General features: G+C 40.1%; 1 protein-coding gene across 1 annotated transcript in view; it reads right to left on the bottom strand.

Moving 5' to 3' along the window:
- pde5ab (phosphodiesterase 5A, cGMP-specific, b) overlaps window positions 1-21919 on the bottom strand; it is a 100164-nt gene that overhangs the window by 7459 nt on the left and 70786 nt on the right. Inside the window, 6 exon segments of the mRNA XM_028564407.1 lie at window positions 2500-2563; window positions 2966-3043; window positions 5278-5378; window positions 11558-11645; window positions 15365-15459; window positions 16910-17035. Of these exon segments, the coding sequence (XP_028420208.1) occupies window positions 2500-2563; window positions 2966-3043; window positions 5278-5378; window positions 11558-11645; window positions 15365-15459; window positions 16910-17035 (552 nt within the window).

The raw sequence follows: 21919 nt of genomic DNA, 5'->3' as shown, positions 1-21919 counted from the left end.
ATAACAAAAGGGCCCGAAACATGCTTTCTACTCATCAAAAACAGCTGGGGCAGTAGTGAGCACCTTTGACCTTTGCCATTATATATATATATATATACACTTTTTTTAAATAGAATATTGTGTTTTTATTTCATGCACTGTAGTTTTATGTATTCCACGTATTTATTACTGTAAGAAGCACATTGACGGCTGCTGTATAAGACCGCTCAGGTCCGTGTAAGGAGGTCAGGGTGGATGTTTGGAACCTAAACCAAGCTTTCAGAGGAGCTGCAGTTCACGACGATTTATAGTTTATTGTGCCGTGAATCATGTCGGGCTGGTCTATAGGATTCCTGAATAAAAATCTAAGACCAGAAAAGTAGTATAATAGCTGCTCTTTAAGGGGAAAACATAAGACCTTCACCCACCTAGGAAATGGGTGTTCGTGTCCCAGGAGTACTATTTAAGGGGACTTGTGTTTTAACTAGGGCTGAACGATTAATTGCATTTGCGATAATATCGCGATATGTTAAAACGCGATTTCCTAATCGCAAAGGCTGCAATTTGGTCTCGATTTTGTGACTCACGAGAGCAAATCAGTCTGCACTCCGCAGAGAAAGCATCAACTTAGCAGGCTAACGCTACACTGTACCTTGAGCTGATCTCTGTCATTCAAACAATTCTGAGTTGAAGTTTAAATCTTTTACAGCCAGTTTAATAAAATGAAGGGTTTTGTTAGGGCTCGAGTCCATACATGCAGTTAACGGATACAGGCACACAGAACTGAAGGCTCGGTTGGCAACGAGCTAGCTCTGATTAGCGGTTAGCTCCGGTTAGCGGTTAGCTCCGTTATAAAGATATGAGTGGAGGAGCTGCCACTGAGAGGGGTAACAACCAGACTGATAAATGACGGTTCGGGGAGCTTTCACAGCAGCGTGGCCGCGGTGTTTCAACGGTTTTATTAGTACAGTTAATCCCACGGCAAGACCAGCAGCAGCTAACGTAACGATAGCCTCACTGAGCTGGTGCAGTGTTGACGGTGTCATGCACACGGCACGCAACTTCACGAGGGGAAGGGGCTGGAGGCAGCTCCTCAGTGCACTGTAAAAAACTACTTGCGTGTGTGTGTGTGTGTGTGTATATATATATATATATATATATATATATATATAATAAACTATATTTTTACTTATTTAACTGTCTAGTGTGTAATTGTGTGTTGTTCATACTATACAATGATTTATTGTTTGTCTTTGTTGAATAATACAGAAGACAAAGAGCTTAAAAAAATAATCGAATATCGAATCGCAATCGCAATATTTGGGAAAAAAAATCGCAATTAGATTATTTTCAAAAATCGTTCAGCCCTAGTTTTAACCCAAACCACAATATTTTTTCTAATCTTAACTTGTCGTTTTAGTGTCTAAACTTAACTGTCGTAGACGCAGGACAGTCAACTTTTTGTAGGCTAAATGTAACTGTAACAACCTCTGAAAAGACCGAAACATCACGGTGCTCTGTACCCGACTCACAGCCACCTTTTCTCAGCGAAATTTAACTGTAAAGACCGGCCAGTGGTTGCCGTAATTTCATAGGACATCATACAAATTGTTATGCATAGGTTTTCGTTTAATATCATACGAACCCCTTCATGAGAATGTGTTGATAATATTAGAGCATTATCACGTGGACATAAACATGGCTACTGATTATGGTAGATAATCATGTACTTTAATCATCACCATTCTTAAACTAAGGGTTAAAATCTCATCTGAAAACTAAAATGGAACTCCAATGTTCATCCATTCAGAGGACAAAGAGGAAATGCATTTCCCTTCAGTTGTGACAGATGAGAGTGCGTTTAAGCGAGAGAACATATTTGCATGTGGGGGGTAAATAGAGTGTGAACATATTTGCATGTTTACTCCCTGAATGTGTCATCTGAGGACAGGGGCACAGCTGTTTTTATTAATGAGCACTCCCTTGTGTGTGTGTGTGTGTGTGTGTCTGTGTGCGTGTGTGTGGGAGTTAAAGAGAGAAAAAGAGAGGGAGGGACAGTGTTAAGAAGTAAATAGAGTGTGAGACAAAGACACTAAGTGATGCACTGCTCTTAAACGTACCTTATGTAATTTTCTGCTGCTAGGCATCTCTCAATCATAACAATGGATGGTAATCAATGACGTTGGGAAATTGCATGGAATTATGGGAGTTGTATTTTCATTGTTAACCAACTTTTTTAGGGGTTTTATGTTGACCAAACTGTAAGTGAGAAGACTTTATAAGACATGCAATAATACAGTCAAAAATATTTGACTTTTTAAAAATAAAAGCATGTCAATAAACTATACGTCTGGCCTTTGAGATGTGATTCTCTTTTTCCAGTGTGGCCCTTACTGAAGTTGAGTTTGAAACTACTGGACTACAGCAACCAGAAGTCAAGGGGAATGAAATTCCATACCAGAGAAGACCAAACATTGGTGATCAACCAACACATAGATAGATAATTATGGGAAGTTTTACCCTTTTTTGCACTGGCCAAGGCTTGGTGATGGCTGAGATGTCACATGCAGTCATCAGCATTGACCTGAAGAGAGAGATACATTGACACACGTTGATCTTCACAGAGCCACGCCCTACAGATGATTCAATCAACAGTAGCTCCTCAATGCATACGGCCACGTCTAAGCATTATGAGTCAATTTATGGTTCTGGAAGTGAAACATTAGCATAACTTGTGTGCTTAAAATCACTAACTGCCTCTCAGAAACAACAACTCATTTCTGGGTGAAGAGAATTCTGCGAAAGTAAAGCTGCATCTAACGCACAAACCTTTAAAATGTAATACTTTGCTTTATGATGTATTTACTGCTTAATATAGAACAGTTTATTTAAAAAAAAAAAAGAAATATGAACTTTCATTTTAGAGAGCTGGCTAGAAAGTCACTTAGTTGGCACATGTTTTGAGTTTTGAAGGATTGGTACGCACCTCAGTAACTCTCTGTGATTTTCGTCCTCCCAAACAAACTGGCTGTTCTTGGTGAGCTCAAAGAACTCACCACGCCTCCCACACACACACACACACACACACACACACACACACACACACACACACACACACACACACGTGTAATAATTATCCTCATTCAGTATTTATTATTTACCTCCTCTACCACCCACTGTCTAGACTGAAATAGAGATTAGATCAGAGCTGAAATCACTGAGGTAGATGAATGTAAAGAAGTCAAAAAAGACGGGGTGAAACATTGTAACTTCCCTTGCGTGATTAATAAAGTATATATTATTATTATTATACGCTACTCTCACCGTTCGCTCTCCAGGCACTGGTGACACTCCCTTAACCTCCGTTGCTTCTTCACGGCAGCAAGTAAAAGTCTGTACTGTCACAGCCCTAGAGCCCTAGAGCCGCCCACTGTGAGCTTCATTTGGGCTTTAAGAGACTATGTCCATATACATATACATACAGTCTATGATCCTACATATACACATACATACAGTCTATGATGGTACTGCATTGGGCAGTCAGCGTTCTCTTTTAAAGCCTCTTAAAACAACTTTGAGCTGCAGTTCAATCAGTAGTTTTAAAGCCAAAGTAAAACTTTAGCTAATAGCTCCACAACTCTATAACCACTGATTCTGCATTTTAATTGTTTTTGGCAATGCACGCATATTCTCTTGTTTTTAATTTGTTTAACATACTGTGCATTTCTTAATCATATGTAGTTAATGAACTGCTATGCATCAGAATTGTGTTTTCATTGCGAGCTGCAAAGGGACTCCAGATGTAAATTAAAATAAGTGATATTGCTGTTAATCATAAAATGATTAAAACAGGAATATCACTTACAAAAAATACTGTTTAAATTGAAGCTGCAAGCAGCATTGGACAGGCCCTCCTTGCGCGTTGGGGTTACTGGCGGATGCCGCTCCACGCTACCCTGCATTTGCTCAACCGTCAGACCAGTGCGCACGGTGGAGTTTTCAGCGTTTAAGATGGTGTATTGCAATATACCAAGTATAGGGGCTGGGGCAAACCGTCACCAATGAAAAAGGAACTCTTTGCTGAGTTCAATGACACCTCACACAAGAGTCTACCTTAAATGGTTCACAAGTTATGAAAGGGGGCGTGGTCTGAGTACATGGGCATGGCTAGAGTATAGGGGCCAGCTCAATATCACATGTAGACCACACAATCTAAGTTTCATGTAATCGGATGATGTTTGTCATTTAAGGCTAATTTCCTGTTGCCAGCAGGGGGCGCTATGACCAAAAGTCACTATTGGCCTGCAGATGTCCTCAGGCCTGGACTCTTGTCAATCATGACAAATTTCGTCCAGATTGGAAAATGTACAATCGAGTTAGAACAGCTTTCTCGTTCATTGCTAAACCCTCAAAATGGCCCACACCGTTCGACGAAAAGTCTTGATTTTAATAACGTTTCATGGTTGAGGTCTTGAGATAGCAAACACCTAATTTGAAGTTGATCGGATGAAATCTCTAGGAGCAGTTCGTTAAAGAATAGCACCTTGACTTTTAGGTCTACTTCCTGTTGCCACTAGGGGGCGCTATGACTTTGAGTAAATATCTGTCTCTAGATGTCCTCAGGGTTGGACTCCTGAACATTTTTGATGATTGGGCAATTTACACTTGAGTTACACACACTTCCTGTTTCGTTGGCTAAATGCGCAAAATGGCCGCCCCGCCACGGCCATGCCCTATGACAAAAAGTTTTTCTTTTAATAACTTTTCATCTTTAACGTCTTAAGATGACACAGACCAAATTTGAAGTCGATCGGATGAAATCTCTGTTTTTTGTTTTTTAGGGAGCGCTATTGAGCCATTTTTGGACGCGTAGATTTTCACCAGGCCAATTTTGGTGAGTTTTTGAGTATGTTAAGCACCTCAAAAAGGCAATTCATTTACAGAAAAGAATTCCTACAATAGGGCCTTTGCCGCTGTCGGCACTCGGGCCCTAAAAAGCTGAAGTATTTCAAGTAAAAAGGGAATTTCTGTATAATAGCAATATGTGACTGAAGTAATAAAGACATATATGCATTCTGGAATGACGACACAGGATGCTTTCCTGTATTCTGGAGATGAAAAAGCGAGATTGCAACAGCTCTGTGAAGTGCTGATTGCATGTAATCACCCCCAGTCCAAATACTCCAAAACAGTTTCCCTTCTCTCTCCTCTGCCCAAATGGACTTTTCTTCCTCTGTCTTCCCCCTCTCCACCCCTCTCCAGTAAGATTTCCATCTGGGTTTGACGTTTGGTACCTACTTCATATACAGGGCCAGGTCAGTGGCCAGAATAGCCCTTTCGATCATCTTCAGAGTGGCTTTGTACTCGTCCAGGGAGAGACCGCTCAGGATCTGGTTTCCCTGGAGAGAGAGTAAGAAAACAACACAAACAGCTCAGTATTTTATTTAATGATTTACACTTACATACATGAGGATTTGACTGTGTGTGTGTGTGTGTGTGTGTGTGTGTGTGTGTGTGTGTGTGTGTGTGTGTGTGCGTGCGTGAGTGCGCTCGCTTACATCTGTGTGAATATGTCTGAAAGTGTCCTGCAGCAATGGGGTGAGGTGGTGCTGTGGAGTTCAGAGTGCATTTAGAGTTTGTTTAGAGGCCATAAAGATCAGGGCAGGCTGTAAGTCACTAGATTTTATTGTGCCGTCAGAGGGTTCTGGGTAGGCTTTATACATATGTAATAAAAAATAGATTCAGCATCCTGTAGCAAGCAGGCAACAACATTAAAGCCCATGTTGCAGGGTTTATTTTCTAACAATTTTTTGCAATTTGCTTGTTGGTAATAAACATTTAAACTGTTACCCAACAACATCAAATACAATGGATATCACAAAACGGAATAAAATACGAAAAAGTAGTACTTTTTTACAGTGGTTTCTCCTTTCCCCCACAATGCATTGCATGACGTCACATTGGGGAGACGACAGGCGAAAGCCCCGTCTTGGTTCACTGCCCCGGTCACGGTTTCTGCCACTGCTCTGGCAAAATATGGTTTTTGGTCTCGACCGAGTCAATGTGTCTTTATTATGTGTATAATAATATTAGAGGGGAAGTGAAAGGCAGCTTGGACGGGGATGCTGTTCGGCTTTTCACAAGTTTAAACAGCTAGCTAACGCTACGCAGACGTTTGCTAACGTTAGCGCAACAGCGTTAGCTTAGACTGGTAGTTAAATACCGGTGTTGTGCCGAAAAAAGACTGCCTGCCGAAATACGACTGCCCCCCTAACTCAGGACAGCAACGTCTGACAATCACACAATTTGCTATACTTGCATGTTATGAGGTCTACTAAAAGTCCCGAAAAGTTTGTCTTTGTCAGCCTTTGCAATCCTGAGTTATGGGGGTGCAGTCCTTTTTTGGCAAGGGTAGCCTATATGGGACCTGCCGAAATGTGATTGCCCCCCCCTAACTCAGGACAGCAACGTCTGACAATCACACAATTGGCTTCTGTATTTTTTTCAAACTTTTCAGGACTTTTAGTAGACCTCAGTCACATTTATTACATTTACATTATTAGGCCTACATTTTAAATACAGAACACACACACAAAGCGGCCTTGCGGGTCTGCTCCAGAGCTCCGTGAGTTTGAGCCTGAACCATGTAGACTGTTAACGTCACGGCAACACGGGAACTTAAACTTTGTGTTGCTTAAAACAACTAGGCTAATGACATTCGGGGCTACAATAAAAACATTTGGGGCTGAAGCCCTTCAAAAGTGACCTGGTTAATATTGGTGCACATAACTATTTAGACTGACCAACATTGCCCTCTAGCGGCGTGCAGTCGTATTTCGGCAGGCAGACTGCCTTCGGCGCTACGTCCACTTTGTCAACACAAGACATGTGGCGTTAGTGCTCTTTTTGTACCATACTTTTATTGAATGAAATATTAAGCTTCGCTCCTACGAAATAGGTGTTTTTTTGTAACATTACACACAAAGCTAACTGGCTATAGTTAGCCTGTACGTATGCTAGCGGGATTGGCCAACGTTGCGTAGCCAGCCAGCAACTTCGGCAATTGGCAGTAGTTTCGGCGAGCTAACCGCGACAGTATGTTGCCCACAATCAACCTCTGCTGTTAAAAGCAGTCAATCTGCAGTGATGTTTTGAAATGGAGACACATGTATGTGTTAGCTCGCCGAAGCTGCTTGCTGGCTATGCAACGTTAGCTAATGTCCGCTAGCATACGTACAGGCTAACTATAGCCAGTTACCTTTGTGTGTAACTAACAAAAACCATTTCGTGGGAGCGAAGTTTAACGTTTCATTCAATAAAGTTATGGTACAAAAGGAGCACTAACGCCACAAATCTTATGTTGACAACGTGGACGCAGATATAGGAAACTCCGAAGGAAGTTGTAATATTTACCTAGCCGGCTATGCTAACGCTTTTGCGCTAATGTTAGCGAAACGTGGGCGTAGCGTTAGCTAGTTGTCTAAACTTGTGAAAAGCTGAACAGCATCCCCATCCAAGTAATAAATAAACACCAGGCAAATATGTTGTTACTGGAGCTAGTAGGCTACCATCAAAACGTGAGATATATAATCATGATATCAATCATATCTATGTGTTTACAACCATCAGGGAATTCACAGGTGGGACTGGCAAGTTATCACATAGCTAGCATGATGCCTTGTATTTTCTAGATCTAGATACGTTTACCGGTACTTAGCTGAACTAACGACATGATCACTGTCACTAGATATAAATAAAACTGACTTTCACTTGGTGCTATTCACGGACAGTAAAAAACCCTCTTCCTCATCCCAGTCAGTCACCATAGTTCTAGTAGGCTGATACACGTCTCCCCAACGTGACGTCATCACCGAATTGCGGGAAAAAAACCACTAATACCAAAAACGACAAAAACCTGACAAAAACTGGCCTTTAACACTATTTGGAGACATTTTTAACAATGATATACATATATTGAGTGCTATATGTAGGCCCTACCTATTAATCAACAGTGGTGGTTAACCTGCAACATGGGCTTTAAGGCCTGTGAACATCCACTAGCACGCCATTCTTTCCCTGTGCAGAAACTGTTGGCAGTCTCAGGTTGAAATGATTTGAACAGTGACCAGTTTGAGGATGACCATTCAAAGTGCTTTCAGCCTGAATATAGTTTTATGTGACATACACATCAAGGATCACATTGTTTATGTAAAGGCTTACGTTATAAATCCATTGTTTTAAGGTTTCAAGGCTCTGTGTACAAGGTTTTATCTAACCAGGTTTAGAGACATAAATCTCAGAGATTACTACCTTCACCCTAATATTAGTTTGGCATTGCACTAGCCAGCCACGCACTGTGTAAATGTGTGTGAATGTTTATCTGATGAGCAGGTGGCACCTTGTACGGCATCCTCGACTACAGTGTGTGAAAGGTGAAAAGTTCCTGTACTATGTCAAGGCGCTTTGAGTAGTCGTTAAGACTAGAAAAGCGCGATATAAATACAGTCCATTTACATTTAACCATGGTCCTCATAAATCCTCCAGAGGTTAGAACAACAACACAAAGAAAGAGGAAGCTGACGGACATCCGGCCAAAAATGAGGGACATCCGGCGGAATTTCCGGCGGCACCAGAGCAATCCCAGAAGTGGAACGTCGTGGATATAGACTACCCTAATACAGAAAAATCCTGTTTAAAGAGTGCACAGTTGTCTTTGGAACTACCTTTCACAAAAGTAAAAGTCTATTAAAACTTAGATTTTGGACATTTCATGTACAAGGATTAATAGTATCTCATGCATGACTTAATGCAGGAACAATATGTTAATTCATGCATCATGAAGGTTTTTCAATCTTCATGATTTCTGATTTATTAATGATGTTCATGTTTTCTTCATTGGTAAATCAGTAGTTAAAGTGACAGGCTAAAGAAACTGAATTGTAGTGTTGTAATCATGATTAACTAAACATGAGTTCTTCATTACTTCATCATGTTTGTGGCCCTTCAAATAAAGTGCTGACCTGCTCCATCTTTAACATTGATAAATAAGATATGATTAACAGTGCCATATGCAGCAATCCTCTTTGTGACCCCTCAAATGGAAAATGAAAAAATGTCAAGACATGTCTGGTGTTCAGACACACCTCATGTCATTATAAATAAAGCAACTATAAAAATGCATCTGCAGTATGTTGTGTCAATGTAGTGACCTCTGTATCATTTTGCTCCTTCAATTCTTAATACATTTAATTGTATGCCACCATTAATCATATCATATCTTATTTATCAATGTTAAAGATAGAGCAGGTCAGCACTTTATTTGAAGGGCCACAAACATGATGAAGTAATGAAGAAGTCATGTTTAGTTAATTATGATTACAACACTACAATTCTTCAGAATATACAGTATGTAGAGTTCAGTTTTTTACAGAAGACATGAACATCATAATTATAAAGTGTTACCAAGCGCTCTGGTCAGCGTAGTGAGGGAATTGGTGTGCAATTTTATTTTTTTCAAAACTTCTACAAGCATGTCCACACTCTTACCAGGGGAAACAATACTCTGGACCGTGTTGGCCCTGGACCCTGGACCACCTGGCGTTTACAAAGCCCTCTCCCTCAGACCACACATCCCTGCTTCTTCTGCCCTGCTATTACCTTTCGGCCAAAATGTATATCAATACTCAGTGGTGAAAGAAGTATTCACATCCTTTACTTTAAGTGACTATACAGTATATAACTTTTTAATGTTTCTGAAGCTCTGTCATTTTTCATACAATAGTCTTAAATGACCTGTAACAGCAAACGAAACTAACAGTGAAAAACTAGCTATGTTTATATAGTTTTTATTAATGCCTCTGCCCAGGTCTGATTTTTTTACGCACAGTCACAGAATGATTTGTAGCAGGTAGACGGCGCTACAGTAACACATTCTGACGGGTCACAGATTTCTTTGTTACAACGGAAAAGCCTGTGTTAGTATCCAGCCAGCGGAGCCAGGTAAAAGGTAGCAGGAGATTTCTTTATTTTGGCCTAATTTTATTTTAATGTTATTTTAGAAGTTATCTGCCGTAGTTATGGCTGATACTGGGGCAGGGCCATCACAGGAAAGAAGGAAATTAAACAAAGAACAACTAAAAGTTAAAAGGGAAAGTGAAAGACAACGGCGATAACGCGAGTCACACTCGGTCGGGCTTTCAACAGATGGAGACAATAACGGGATTGTAAATGATTCAAAAACGTCCCCGAATTGGCCCTCAGGTATGTAATATGTCTATTTCATTCATAAAATAACTTTAGATTCCCTTGTCCCCCTGTTCCTGTGTAAAGCGTCCGTGGGTTTCATGAAATGTGTTATAATAATCTTTGTTATTACGTTAGTTGCTACAACAATCTCTTAATGCTTTGGCTTGTGACACAGTGACAGTAATACCTGGTTTATCTCATGAGACATTTAAAGTTACTGTATGCAACACTTGAAATGCAGTGATGCATCTGTAACTTATTCTCTTATTGTACATGAATGATTTTCTGTCTGAGCAAAACATTCATCACGACTATATAACCCCCCCCAGAAATCTTAATGTGTAAAGTAACTAGTACCTAAAGCTGTCAGATTAATGTAGTGGAGTAAAAAGTACAATTTTTCTCTCTGAAATGTAGCGGGGTAGAAGTAGAAAGTAGAAAATGTCTCCTTAAATTAGTTACATCCCACCACTGCCAATACTGATATATCTGCAATAAGGTGACATCTCCCTGGATTATCTATATTTCTCTTCTGATCTGTTCTGTTTTTGGGGCTCTGAACCGATAACACAGGTATGTCGCCATGCAACAAACATGGACAATAAAATCCATCTGCGTTAGAAAAACTACAACACCACACCGGATCTAGCTAGACCAGAAACAAAACAACAGGCACGCCGCACACACTTGTTTGGGCTTGCGAGCCGGCCAAAGAGTAGCAGGCTAACGTTACGTTTTGAGTGGATGGCGAGCGCGAGACGCCAAAATGGACGCCAATAAGATTCTGAATGAAAAGTTTACTTTTAAAAAGTTGCCAAATGGTTCCAGTGACAAGACCAAAGTGATCTGTGTGTTTTGTCGTTGTGAACTGATCATCTTAGCATGTCTAGTCTGAAATACCACTTGATGGCGATAATGGATGACTTCAGACAGAAGCACATGGATACCACAACTAAGAACAAACTTACTGCAGCCACAGCTAAATGGGTCCAAGTGAGAATGTTAGTGTGAAATTGAACACTACAGTATATGCCAATGTTGTTTGCAATAAAAAAACATTTGCACAAAGCAAGCCGATCCACTTTTCCATGTTGATAAGAGCATTAAAATGAGAAAAAATAATGGGAAAAAAAGAAATCAAGGGACATTTAGAATAGAAAAAAATTTCCGATTAATTGCGAGTTAACAATGACATTAATGTGATTAATCGTGTTTAAATATTTTAATTGTTTGACAGCACTAGTTTTCTTTAATGTGGTAGTTGGTGGGTAGAGGGGTGGTGCAAAGAAAAGAATGATGGGTTGACTGTATATGTGTGAGGGAGTGCACCTACAGAGCTGTTGAGGATCATGAGGCACTGGTCGAAGTGGTGATGCTCCATGGTGGAGTGGCAGTAGAGCTGGGCCAGTGGATGGTCACTCCTGGACACACACACACACATACACACACACACACACACACACACACATGTGAGAAACACACAGTGCTTTCTCAAACTTGTATATTATGGAATGCCAATTTATTCACAATTAAATAAATGAATAAATACATAAATAAATAAATGAATAAATACATAAATAAATAAATTATTACATAAATAAATAAATGAATAAATAAATAAATACATCATGAAATAAATAAATGAAGCAATAAATACATAAATAATTAAATAAATGTAATTATTTCATGTTACTTTTATTTCATAAGTCCATATTCATTTATTTCAAGAGACTTTTATTTCATAAGTCCACATTTATATATTTCAAGAAACTTTTATTTTCCTAATACCATATTTATTTATTTCAAGAGACTTTTATTTTCCTAATGCCACATTTATTTATTTCCCTCTCTATTTATTTCCAATTCTTATATGCAAATCAGGGGGCGAGGCTATCTTTCACATTCAGAACATAGCCGTGGGTAAAAAAAGGCTGGTGAAGTGAGAGTGCAACACTGTAGTCTTTACCCAGCGCACAGTCACCTATTCTGGGGTAATTAGACCACCAACTAGCGCTGACCTTACGGAGCACCACGACCGGCAGTTTGCGGTGCTGTGTGCCCAGCCCACAGTCACCTATTCTGGGGTAACTAGATGACCAACGAGCGTTGACCTGACAGAGCACCACAACAGGCAGCTCGTGGTACTCTGTCCACTGCAGGTTGACACGACAGCTGAGGCATTGTTAAAGTGTAAATTGCAGGTCACATTTTTCATGAAGTTAAGCAATGTGCTTATTAAACATAAAGATTAGACCATTGTTTTGTATTGCTTTTTATAACAAATTGCTGAATATAATATGAAAAGTTGGAACTTTTTACAGTGGTTTTAAGCACTCCCCCCCTCCCTTCCACTAAGACTAGAGTTACCGTTAGTCTAACCACGGGTAGGCTAGCAGTTATATTGGAGACCTAGCGAAAATGGTGAACTATTGTGTTTGTGCAGGATGTACGATACATCAGAAACAGGGTAGAGGGTCCACTAGGAGAAACGGCTGATACGTGCCTGGGTGAGGTTAGTGGCTACGAAGTGGGCTGATTTTACTGCTGCCTCTGGGACCCACTCCTCTGCTGCTGCGCTGTGGCTCTGTGTGTGTGTGTGTGTGTGTGTGTGTGTGTGTGTGTGTGTGGTGGTGTGTGTGTGTGAAAGACGGCTGGCCAGCGAGGTTGTCAGGTGCTTGTTGAGTTTAACTCCGAAAAGACAGTTAACCCCAGGTTCCCATTAATCTTATGATGGACATGTGTTGTGATATTTAAACAAACCATCCGTCAACGGCGAAATAAAAGCCTCTTATGGCACTTTTCCATTACATGGTACCTACTTGCCTCGCCTCGACTCTACTCGCATTTTTTGGTTTTCCATTACGAAAAAAAGTACCTGGTACCTGCTAACAGGTACTTTTTTTAGTACCTCCTCAGTCGAGGTTCCAAGCGAGCTGAGGCGAGCCGAGAAGGTGACGGGAAACCCTGCAGGCTGCTGATTGGTCGGAAAGAATTGTCACTGATCACTGCATTGTTAGCGACAGACGGCATTTTTAAATAGTTGAGCCAGCGGTGTTTTTTTGCTGCCGGAGGCTCGCAGAGCTTTCTCCGTAGAATACAAGTGGCCTGATGGTTATACTGGTGCGCTGGTGTGTGTGTCGAGTCGCCGTGTGTGTGTGGGGAGCTGGTGAGCGAGGGAGAAGTGAGAGAGTGCCGGCCATCGCCGTGTGTGTGTGTGTAGCTGGTGAGCGAGGGAGAAGTGAGAGAGTGACGCGATTAGCTCGGCAGCGAGTAGTGACTCTAGAGTCATATAGTGAGAGAAACAAAGAGTCTCCCCTGTTCTTCCTGACCACGGTGGGAAATTTGGATCAGGAAAAGTTAACTATCTTGTTGATTTCATGTTGTTTACGGAGAACGAGAACCAGGAAATGAGTCGGGGGAAATGCTACGCTACCAAGCCACGCCCACGGCAGTCGCTATGACGACCAGCCACGCTGAGGCGATACTAAAATCTGCAATGGAAAAGGGACGCACAGTAGAGTCGAGGCGAGTCGAGTAGGCAAGGGGGTAAGCTTCGCTTCAGAACTCGAGCCATCTATGGCGCCATTTTGTTGCTAACTGGCCATCACCTCCTGTTAGCATTCCGCTGACCGCCATTTTTTTTTTACGTCACTTGATTGCGAATAACTTTACATCAGAAATGTTTAAAGACTCTATTTGTCCATTGTTTAGTTCCAAAGAAACACGACAATGTATAAAAGGCTTCATTACCTTGTACCTCACGTTATGGCTCCGTAGCAGACGTTTTTGTAAAAATAAGCTAACGATTGTGTCATAACCAAGTGACTTACTGTCACATAGTAGAGGAATTACCGTATAGTACAGGAGAAGCTCGCAGGCAGTTTCGACTTACATGAGCTGTTTAGGTTTAATTACTAATGTTAACTAGCATGTTAGTTAGCAATAATTAGCCTGTGCCCATGTTAACTCCTTACATATACCTACACTCTCCGTATCTGTAAGATTGGGAATGATTGAGATTTCTCTTGGCACAGCTACCAGAAGACTTACAACTTTCAGACACGTTGCTCACGTCACATTCTCTCAGTTGGAGGCTGCGCAGTAAAGCTGGCCATCACCGGAAAAGTGCTTCTAATAGCCTTCACTGGTCTCCGTTCAGAGCAACGGGATCTGTTGGTCCATTATATACTGTCTATGCGAGTAGGTACCATGTAATGGAAAAACGCCATTATTTACGAGAGCGGTCTGAGACACCTCCGGTTTACAGCGGTGTGTCCGAGCGAGACTGTCCAAGCGACGAGCCGGACAGTCGATTTTTGCAAGACTGCCTATATTTGAAATCTAAACAGTTAATTTGTCGCTTAAAACGTTGTCAGAAGTGAATTTAGTGATGAATAAGACGGCGAAAATTGTTAAAATTGTCTTGTTGTTGGTCTGCCAAAGAAGTCCCATTCACCTTGTTCTGAATGTGAGAGATAGCCACGTCCCCTGATTTGCATATAAGAACTGGAAATAAATACAGAGGGAAATAAATAAATGTGGCATTAGGAAAATAAAAGTCTCTTGAAATAAATAAATAAGGCATTAGGAAAATAAAAGTCTCTTGAAATAAATAAATATGGACTTATGAAATAAAAGTACCATGAAATAATTACAGTTATTTAATTATTTATGTATTTATTGCCTGATTTATTTATTTCATGATGTATTTATTTATTTATTTATGTATTCATTCATTTATTTAATTGTGAATAAAACGGCATTCCATAGTATATAGAGCTCAACAATGACCGCCCACTTTTTTAAAGGTTATGGTTCTGGAAGTGTTTTTCCCCGTTCAATATCTCCATTGACGTTTCATTAAATGCTGATACAAAGAGTTTTTACGTGTGGAACCAAGCCAACCAGCCCCGAGATAAATCGTGAGCATAAAACATTTGATTCGGCACAAACAAAATTTGAAAACGACAAAAAAGCCAAAGGTACAACACTGTGAACAGAAACTATCAGAGACTTCTATGGTAGCAGCTCGCTCTAGCCGTTCTCTGGTTTGCAGGTACGGTAAACATTTTCAGAACCACACTGTTGAGCTCTATTCAATCATACATACACTCCTGTGACTGAGGCTCTCCTACTGTACCTCTGTATGTAGGAGTTGTTGACACCTCTGTGGTCCAGATCGTGGCAGAGAGTAGCAATCATCAGAGCCAAGACCTCCAGATCGCTCAGGTTATTCTGTCAAGGGATGGACCAGTGAATCAAGTCAAAGAAAAGAATGGGAGTGAAAAAACACACACACACACACACACAAAAACCACATGCACATAATGGCAGCTGGTTAACAGATGATCATCTTTTGCCACAATTAAACCAAACTAAAGCCTCATGTCTGTGTACACTTAGTACTGTTGTAACTGTCCACACAGTGTTGGCAGTGTGGATGCTCAGCACGCAGCCTGGAGTGGACAGCAAGGCGCATGACGCAGCAGCTTTAACACCAGAGCTGTCAACACTGATATTTCAGACTGCAGCTGCTGATAGTTGACAATATTTTTTTGCAGAAAATACTGATTTTTATATATATATATATATATATATATATATATATATATATTGCAATTATTGCATTTCATAAGAAATCCCAGTGATGCTCAAAGCAAACATATACACAAAAAAGTATATAAATACAGTACACACACACACACACACACACACACACACACACACACACACACACACACACACACACACACACACACACACACACGTTTACTAATACATATACATATACATACCATACACACGTAAAGAAAAGAAAGAAAGAAAGGAAAAAAAGAAAAAAATAGAAAAGAAAACTATGTACTGCATACTGTAATACTGTATATGTACATTTAATATAATGTACTACATTACATACATGCACACATATATACATGTATACAAAATACAGATTTTGTGTCACAGAAACCTCTTGTATTCCAGGTATTCCAAACTTGTTTTATTCTTAGTGGTGTAAGAGACAATTTGAATGTTTACCAGTTCCCCCATAGGTGTTGTTTAATTTAGCCCATTAGCTACAGATCAAATGTCCATTCAACATTATTGCCAGGTTCCAACCATTGTCCAGAGGCTCCAAAGACACTATAGGTTTTTAGGTTGATTACTTACATTCTGTGGAGCCAGTTGTTTCAATTAATGTTACAGTACTTCACAATGAGAAACAACCTACAGAGACTTATGACTTAATGGATTTATTCTTACTTTTTGTTCAAAGTTATTGCATGGTAATGCGGATGTAAGCAGGAATTGTGGGGCATTCAGGGAAGCCATTTGGGAAATAAGGGAGACTTCAGTCCTCTTGTTAATCAACTAATATTCACAGCATCATCCCATTCAGAACTCCGAATGGGTCTGATCTGACTGTGGAATGTGCCTGTGCTTTTTAAGAACTGACTTAACATGTCTTTATATAGACTATCTCGAACCTAGCCTGCTTAAGTTACCATTGCGATGCAGCCTGGTAAGAAATGAACCACCCAGGGTCACCCCAAATCCTGCTTCACAGTACAGGCCTCAGTTCTCTGTTCTTCGTGTGGGTCCACTTGCAGACAACCCCCTAACAGGATTTTAGTAAAAGGCAATTTAACAAATCACCTGGTCCTAGGCAGTGATTGGCTACACTGACCTGTAAGCGTCCTGACTTGAGGAGGGTGAACATGCTCTGGGCAGTGTTGAAGGCATGCCTCCAGTTGTGATAAGCCACATTCTTCCTGTAGTTCTTCTTCACACTTAGAATCCACTTGAGTAAATTCTAAAAAATAAAAGAAGAAAAAAAGAGAAAGAGCAGGAAAGGATTTATTCATCCCTTGTGAGTGACTTTTCCAGAGCTGGATGTGCACCACACAAGCACAATATTTATTGATATAAGAAAGGCCAATAAACTCCATTTGAACTCAGTGCTCCTTTACAAGATAGAGCCTTCGTCCAGCCATGGCCCTACGTATCTTATCAACACAGACATAAAAATAATCAGCAAAGAGTTATCTTATCCATCTATAAAACATATTGATCAAACAGGTCCCATCAAAGGAAGACATGCATCCAACCACTTGCTGCAATACGTCCATCAGAAATATTGCATCACCGGTGTACTGTCCACTACGATAAACCATAAAATAAGCTTATACGCAGACGATATCATACTCTACTAACAGAAAACACAAGACTCACTACAAGGAACCATAAACCTATTCACAGGTCATAATCAACACTGTTACCTGTGTGTGTGTGTGTGTGTGTGTGTGTGTGTGTGTGTGTGTGTGTGTGTGTGTGTGTGTGCATGACGGAAAGATGTGTCAGATGTTTGTTGGGTGACCATACAGTTTTTTTTTTTTTTTATGTTTGTGTTTTTATTGTTATCTGTTGATTGTTGGAGTGGACAATGCAAGAAGAAATTCTGTGTGAAAAGACAATAAAGTTTTATCTTATCTTATAACTTTCCAAAAGGAGAAATCCTGCTGCCCTGTAATCACCAAACCCTCCCTCCACATAAGATACTTAGGAACCACACTTACATCTCAACCCACTCATCAAAACAATTAAAGATGACACAAACAGATGGATGAACCTACCAGTCTCATTAATCAGAAGAATAGCATTCACCAAGATAACAACTACCCAAAATAAATTACCTTTTCTCAATGATTTCATTACACCCACCCACCACAAGGTTCAACCCTCTAAATTCAACAATAACAACATTTTATTCTCGATGCACCAAACTTTTATAAACACTTGCAAATCCTAACCAAATGGATCCATCCCACCGAACACTGTCAGATATTGAACAAAAACAATGCAAAGAACTAGACCTCTCAACTATGCCATTTAACAGTGCTTCCATTAAACACCCTGAGGCCCCACATCCCAAGGGGCCCTAGGTTCACTGCATGTCAACTGGTTTTGGTAATTTGACTAATTTTTAGGACATTTGCCACCATAAAGACAATATTGTCCAAACTATGTCTGTTTCATGTTTCTGTCTCAAAATCAAGTTTTAAGAGCATTCATTAGTGTATTTTATATTAAGCTAACATGATGTATGTAAGTTGTGCTTAATCAGGCAACATGTTACATACACATGTTACAGCAGCCAGCTAATCTGGCCCATAGTTTTGGGGGAATCAGGGCAGTTAGCCATGTTTTTCCCAGCCTTGAATTCAGTTCTTGTAACTATTACTGTGCTATAATTGAACTTTGATTTTTAATTGTTCGGATTTGATTTTAGCTTTGAGATTCAATGTGTGACTAAAGAAAAACAAGAATGTAAAAGCAAATGTGATGAGCAAAGGGGCTTGACTGTCAGAATGTTTTTTTCAGTACATTTTTGAACATACAGAACAGAAACACAATTGAACAAGAACAACAACCCTCTCCCACAAACCACACTCTGCTGTCTCGAGGAAAGAAAAACAAATAAACAAAAAAAACAGGAATCAGGGATCACACCTTGCCTAGTCACTCTCCTATAATTCTTGTGATGCTGAGGTCATTAGGACTGACACTTGTGCTGTTGCGTTTTTCCATCTGTCTATAGTTGATGACTTGGCTTTGTTAATCCTTGCTGTAGAGAGCTCAAGCATAACTATGACTTGACCAACTGCCACTTTTCTCGTTTGAATGCCATGATGTCACTCTCTCATGGGTGGGCCAAATTCTCTGGGCTGGCAAAGCAGAGAAAGGGGAGGTAACCTTAAAGACGTAAAGATTCCAGATGGGCCCATGTGAGCTTTCATTTTCTCAAAGGCAGAGCAGGATACCCAGGGCTCGGTTTACACCTATCGCCATTTCTACCCACTGGCGGACCATATGCAGGCTGGGGGAACTCACATTAATGCTAAAAAACCTCATAAAGTGAAATTATCATGCCATGGGACCTTTAAGTAACAAAACAATCGGGTCAGTAGGAATTCAACATCCTATCACATCAGATATTATTGATCTTGTTTTATTCCAACATTCATGCACCTGTTCACACTCCCAGACCATGTGCAGGAAAGTTCCAGTTTGTTCAGGTTGGCAACACGTGCAATAGGGAGTAGGAATGCCTTTAGAGACATATCTCTTCTGAGGAGTCCAATATGTCCTATGGCATATGTTGAAGTGGATCTGCTGGTGATTTGGGTTCTTGGAACAGTGGGAAATATTGTCCCAAACTGCCTCCCAATTAATTACGTTCCCCTCCGGGCTAAACTCTCGCTCCCATTTCTTTACTATGGGAGTTCTCCTACGGATACTTGCATCAGTTTAGCATAAATCCTGGACACTAATCCTCTCACCGGAGAATCAACAAGCCATTTAATGATTGGGTGCATCTCAAGACTGTTCCCCCATGGTACTCCATAACATTTTAGGGCTGATCTTAAGCGAAGATAAAGGAAGAAGGATGTCCTAGGGACCTCAACGCTAGCTCTCAGGTTTTCAAAACTTAACATACCTTCATAATTGAATAACTGGTCTAGAGTATAAATACCTCTGTCACTCCACTGGTTATAAACAAGATGTTTGCCTTTTCTGAAAGTGAAGACTCAGCACTCTGCCAGAAAATCAATGCTCTATGCTTCGTTCGTCTTTGCTACACGACATGAGTAAAACTAAACTAAAATTTTCTCTAGAGGGATCGTTAACCCCCAGCCAGGCTGTTATGCTCGGGGTGGTCAGTGTGTCAGCTCTCCTCCAATCAAAGGCTCTCTTTATGAGGCCTCTCTCCGCAGGCACTCCACAGGTCAGCCACCAACACACAAGGACCTCTTCACATGGAAAGTGTGCTGAGGACGTAAGCCAAAGCCAGCAGTGAGCGGGTGTGTGTGTGTGTGTGTGTGTGTATATTATATATAATATACAACATAATAAAGCTTTTGTATTTTTTGTAATGTAATGCAGGCTTAGTCTCCACTTTGGGTATGTGTGTTCAGAAATATTCCCTGTGGTTATGTAGTAACGGGTCACATTTTCATATAATTAAATGACCATTCACCTCATTTTGTTCATAATGTATGTATGAGCTTTTATTTTTGCTTTTGCAAACAGGGACCTGTACCACAAACCCAGAATAGTATGTTGTTCAGCTATCTTTAGGCACTTTGAACATGGGTAGGCAACCTATGCTGCACGGCTAACCTGTCCACAGCCCCAATACTGAACAACTAGATCACTGGGAAACTGAGTCTTCATTCCTATAGGATCCTGAATGGGACAAAAGTGCTGACATTACATTAAGGTGACGATTAATAAAGAGCAATAAATATTAAAAACTAAACCCTCGGTTTTTCTTTTATTAGAAAAATAATTTACACAATTAATGAGCTTCCATGATTATTAATGCATCATTAAATATAAATGGATAAATCCTATCCGGCATTAACTATCTGACGACGGGTGAAACCGAGTCATACTCGGTCGGGCTTTCAACAGATGGAGACATTTACTGGATTATAAATGATTCAAAAACATCCCCAAATTGGCTCTCAAGTATGTCTATTTTATACATAAAATTTAGATTGCGTGATGTGGTTGTACGTCAGTAGCCAACATTAAATTACGTCCCCCTTCCATTTAGTGAAGACGTTTTATTCCTTTTACTCCATGTTTGTGTTGGTCTACTATTTTCTTTTCCCTTGTCCCCCCTGTTCCTGTGTAAAGTGTCCGTGGGTTTCATGAAATGTGCTATATTAATCTAAATTATTATTATGTTGGTTGCTACAACAATCTCTTAATGATTTGCTCGTGACACAGTGACAGTAACAACTGGTTTATCTCACGAGACATCTAAAGTAGGCTAAGTTACCGTATGTAACACTTGAAATGCAGCGATGCATCTGTAACTTATTCTCTTATTGTACATGAATGATTTTCTGTCTGAGGAAAATATTCATCGCAACTATATGACCTCCCAGTAATCTATAGTGGGAAATAAAGTACCATAAAGAAAAGAGCTTTAGGACAGCAGGTGTGGTAAAAACACTACCACTTTAGTCTAAAGGGGCCGCTAGAATCAAAACAAACTGAAATTTACATATTTGCTAATACTACTTTAATTAGTGTCTAGTGTTTCTACCACTTCTTATTATATTCTAGTTATTATATTGGACATTTAAGCTTGTTGGATATCACTTTTGCTGTTGCGATAACCACATTTTATCACTGCTTCAATTAATTTCATATTAAGTACTTTATTCATGGTTCCGTTAATGTTGTATGAACAACTCCCCCTCTTTCACATGGGCGCGCCCATAGCTTGATGTGAAAAGCGAGAGTTAACTGAGCCAGTTGATAACCAGCTGGAGTGATGCCAGTTATCCAGGACAGCCAATGTTTGTGTACAAGAAAACTCTACAGGGCACCTTTAATGCACAGATGTCAACCAAACGAAAATGTAGGCCATCAGAATAATGTAGATTTTCACTTACACTATACTGTAATCACAATATAATCATACACAAATAACAAGTCAATGTCTAAAGCTTTGCTTGCAGCCCCATGAAGGCTGCAATGTTGATTACACCACATATACATATTATTGGATAATAATGAACAGATGGATGATAATTCTATTCTTAAACACTGACCAGAAGTTTGTCCTGCAGAGTGGCTCCAGAGGAAAAGGTCATGTGGTTAACAGTTTACTAACTAAGAA

The sequence above is a fragment of the Perca flavescens genome, chromosome 19 (genome assembly GCF_004354835.1).
Source record: "Perca flavescens isolate YP-PL-M2 chromosome 19, PFLA_1.0, whole genome shotgun sequence".
In the NCBI taxonomy this organism is placed as follows: Eukaryota; Metazoa; Chordata; class Actinopteri; order Perciformes; family Percidae; genus Perca; species Perca flavescens.
The sequence above is the reverse complement of the archived record's forward strand: the minus strand, read 5'-3'. Positions and strand labels throughout refer to the sequence as shown.